Here is a 3953-nt window from a genome sequence, read left to right as displayed (position 1 = left end):
GTACTTATGCTTTTTAAAGGAACACAAATTTTTTGTAAGAAAGCTAACTTCAAGGGTTAACGATAGCATCGTTTACACTAGAATTGCGATATTTTTTAATCATTACTACTAGATATTAATAATACTTATAAAAGCTGATATTCCGTTTGAAACTACGTCACCTCAGTGAAATTGGTTGATACTATTGTTTTGGTTTTTGAGTTAACATGTAATAAAAAAGAAGCAGAAGAAAGAAAAACAATAAATTCATATTGTTTACTATAATTTTACAGACATTCCAAGAACTTGTGACTCAGTCATTACATAGATATTGTTATAAAAGAAAGCATTGTAAGTATTGTAAAGTTCTGATGACCTACTGAGGATGTATTTAAAATGTCATTTCAATGAACAATCCGAGCCATCTCTACATAGGCAGTGCTACTGCCTGCTTGATATATATATATATATATATACATCCCATAAGAAAATCGCTCAATTACGATCGAAGTTGCTTTAAGTTACTTTGGCGTCTGAGATAACAATAAAATGGCATACATTAATGATGTAAAGAAAAAACTATTTAACTTACAAGTTTTATATACCCCGCACTATCCAACATCACATTTTCTGGTTTCAAGTCCCGATACAAGATCTGCTTGGAATGGAGATAGCTGAGAGCCTCAATGACACAGCCAATGTAGAATCGGGCACTTTCTTCGTCAAATCGCCCTCTGAAATGTAGCAACATATAAATCCGAAACAACAATGAATTGAAGACAACAATTTCACATCAAATCAAAATTGACCTAATTGGAGAAAAGCTTCACTCCGTTTACCAACAAACAATCTTTTATACGGAAACTACATAACTTCAATTATTATTGGTTTTACATTATGACATTAACATACTTTTCATAGGCAGCTACGTCATATTATATAAATATGTAAGCCACTAATGAAAAACAATAGAAACATATAAGAAATTAGTTAAAGGTTATAGATGTCTACTAGATTTTACTAAGTTCTAAGAAAGTTTTATGTTTCGTGGACATATTTACCTATTTCGAAGCATTGTCCACAGTTCACCTCCCTGGCAGGCTTCCATCATAAGATACACGTACTTATTGTCTTTGAAGGTCTTGTACAGCCTATGGGTATAGACTTTACATCTAAATATATATCTGTATACATGTATACAATATTGTTTAAGAACATGTTTGCATCACATAAATTCATTGATGGCCACAAATTAATTTAAACCATTCTCTAAAAATATATATATTTTATAACTTACTTTTATAATTATGCAGAGTCCTTGTTAAACACTAGTGTAATAACAAAGTGATCTCAAATATCTGTAAATACTAGTGTTCTAATCTGTAACACCGATCTGAGATGGGGCATGAGTAGAGCTGTGACATTTGCAAGAATGTCAGTTGATTTTTTTCTCCTGTCTACGTTATGAGTGCGGACTTGATAACGAAACCGTTATGAAACGTAATGTTTTAGTAAAAAGATATATACATATATATATATATATTATCAAATGTTAATATCAAAACATTTTCAAAACTTGGGATATTTAGTGTATTTGACTAGTTCAAGAAAATGTTATTTTAAGATCAGCAGTGAAAGTGGAAATACGAATTTTTTTCTCTTTGCAAAATTATTAAAGAAAATGTCAAGAAATTTCGAACATGGCTAGTTTTTATGTGTTCCGTGAATGTGGAATCAGAATGTGAAGAATATAATAGCCTGTACGAGAGTCAAAACCGCGAAATCATATTGTATGTATAAATGTTTTGATTGTTTGAAGTTAAGCACAAAGCTACACAATGGACTATCTGTGCTCTATCCGCCACGGGTATCGAAACCCGGTTTCTAGCGTTGTAAGTCCACAGACATACCGCTGTCGCTCGGGGGCAATTAACTTAGTACTATAATAAGCTTTGGTAAAGGCGTGAGAACTGCGTTCAGAAATGAATGTACTTTCGAAAGCGGTTCTTGAAACCAAACAGACAGGGCAGCCGGTGCTCTATAGTTGACCATTCTATTATCATTTGAATAACAAATAGTAAAATAACTACGTACAACTTTATATTCTTTCCTTGTGAAAACATCGACATGTAAACTTTCATTCGTGAAAAATAAATATGCTTCAAAAAGAAAACTTACAAACAGATATTCTTCAACGACACGATATTACGTTGTAGTAAACAAACATGTCAGAACTTCTCTGTAAGTTAATCTACTTTAGATATATAGAAGGGGTGCAACTGAAATATGTTTTAACCGCATTAATTTAGAAAATTATATATAACTGTTAACTGTTACACATTTAATTATTTTAACGTACTCACATCAACTGAGGATGTTTGAATGATTTCATTCTGTAAGAAATAAAATGATGCATACCAATTTCGCTTCCCAATTCGGGAAAATATGAGTTAACTAGAAGAGTGTGTATAATATTTCTAGTTATTTACAGTTGTAAGCTATCTTACTGCATTTTACCAAGTATTCTTCTCTTACCTACAGATGAACTGATGTCGACAGGTCATCATGATAGACCTTTCACTAATCGTGTGTTCTTGTTGTTGGGTTTCGACGATGTGAGATTTTTGTAAATACTTTAGGGCGAAAACCTTGGTTTTGTCTCTTTTCCAACGCACCTAACAGAAATTGTTGCCATATAAGTTTACAACAAATAACAACAAGCGATAAAACATTACATATGTATTGCCTATAACGTTTAAAAGTTGGATATTCGTCAAAAGACCACAAGAGCTTAAAATATACAGGTTTTAATCTCTCTCAAATATCTTTACATTAATTCATAGTAGTCAACTTAAATGTGATGCATACATCTTAAAAAAGATTTTTTAAAGGAATTTAAACAAATATTGACAAATTACAAGGTACTACAAGGCTAAGAAATAATTACGTTTGCTTGAGGCATTTTGAAAATTGTAATCATAAGTTAAAAAAATTCATTGTAGTTTTAATTTAAGAAAGTAGCTGTTTCTGGTATTCAGATGGGGGAACTTAAATAGGTAAGTGACTTAAGTAAAGCCGAGAACAGCATATATATATATGGATGTATGTGCGTACAAATGGATATGCGGGACATGAAACTTTGATGGTCTTATTGTGACTTTGATATTATTATTATTATTCTATTTATTCTACAATTATTATGGCAGACAGTTTGTTTAGTACCACCATCTTTTGCATTACAGTTGTTATATCATTCTATAATAGCTTACACTGAGGTTATTTTTATCTTTTGGCACATCCTAATTTTGCAAAATCTGCCGAAAAGTTAAATAATAACCTAAAATATTTTTCCACGTTGGTACGGCCCAAATATTTTGTGTTTTAAAGTAATGTACACCGGCAAAAGTTTTAACACTCACCAGGTCCACTCTTCCAAATCCACCAACGCCAAGCGTAACTATGAAATCAAGCTCGTTATAACATACGTCAGTGAAGTCTTCATTCGAATCATACAAATTGCCGGAATCCTGACTCAACGATCTTCAATAATATCAAAAGGGGGGAGGATGGTAAAATGTATTTCATGATAACACACTGATTTTAACAGTAGTATCAAATTGCATCTAAAATTAAACACATTGAAAGTTAGTATTAATAAATTATAAAAACAACAACAAAAAAAACGTGTGACATTGAAAATGAAATCTGTTAATCAAGACAAACACGTTTGAGATTATTAAATGCATTTTATCTAAATGATTCAAATTATCAGCAGAGTTTGAAAACAAGATGTATTATATATATATATATATATATATATACACGTATATAAATAAAGTCTTAATGAAGCTTAGAAAATATTAAGAACCGAACAACAGTAGAATTATCACATGTGAGCTACGAAGTAAACTGAATATAAAAAACGCACATTAAACAAATAAACAATAGGGTAAATACATTTATACACAAAAACG

The 3953-nt window shown here is 31.1% G+C and overlaps 1 protein-coding gene across 1 annotated transcript in view; it reads right to left on the bottom strand.

The window, feature by feature from the left end:
* LOC106472797 (cGMP-dependent protein kinase 1-like) overlaps positions 1 to 3953 on the bottom strand; it is a 39414-nt gene that overhangs the window by 8916 nt on the left and 26545 nt on the right. Inside the window, exons 12-15 of the mRNA XM_022402412.1 lie at positions 3399 to 3519; positions 2515 to 2654; positions 1041 to 1130; positions 572 to 713 (exon numbers count right to left, since the gene is read on the bottom strand). Of these exons, the coding sequence (XP_022258120.1) occupies positions 572 to 713; positions 1041 to 1130; positions 2515 to 2654; positions 3399 to 3519 (493 nt within the window). The remainder of the gene's footprint in view (positions 1 to 571; positions 714 to 1040; positions 1131 to 2514; positions 2655 to 3398; positions 3520 to 3953) is intronic.

This window comes from Limulus polyphemus, unplaced genomic scaffold (assembly GCF_000517525.1).
Source record: "Limulus polyphemus unplaced genomic scaffold, Limulus_polyphemus-2.1.2 Scaffold124, whole genome shotgun sequence".
In the NCBI taxonomy this organism is placed as follows: Eukaryota; Metazoa; Arthropoda; class Merostomata; order Xiphosura; family Limulidae; genus Limulus; species Limulus polyphemus.
The sequence above is the reverse complement of the archived record's forward strand: the minus strand, read 5'-3'. Positions and strand labels throughout refer to the sequence as shown.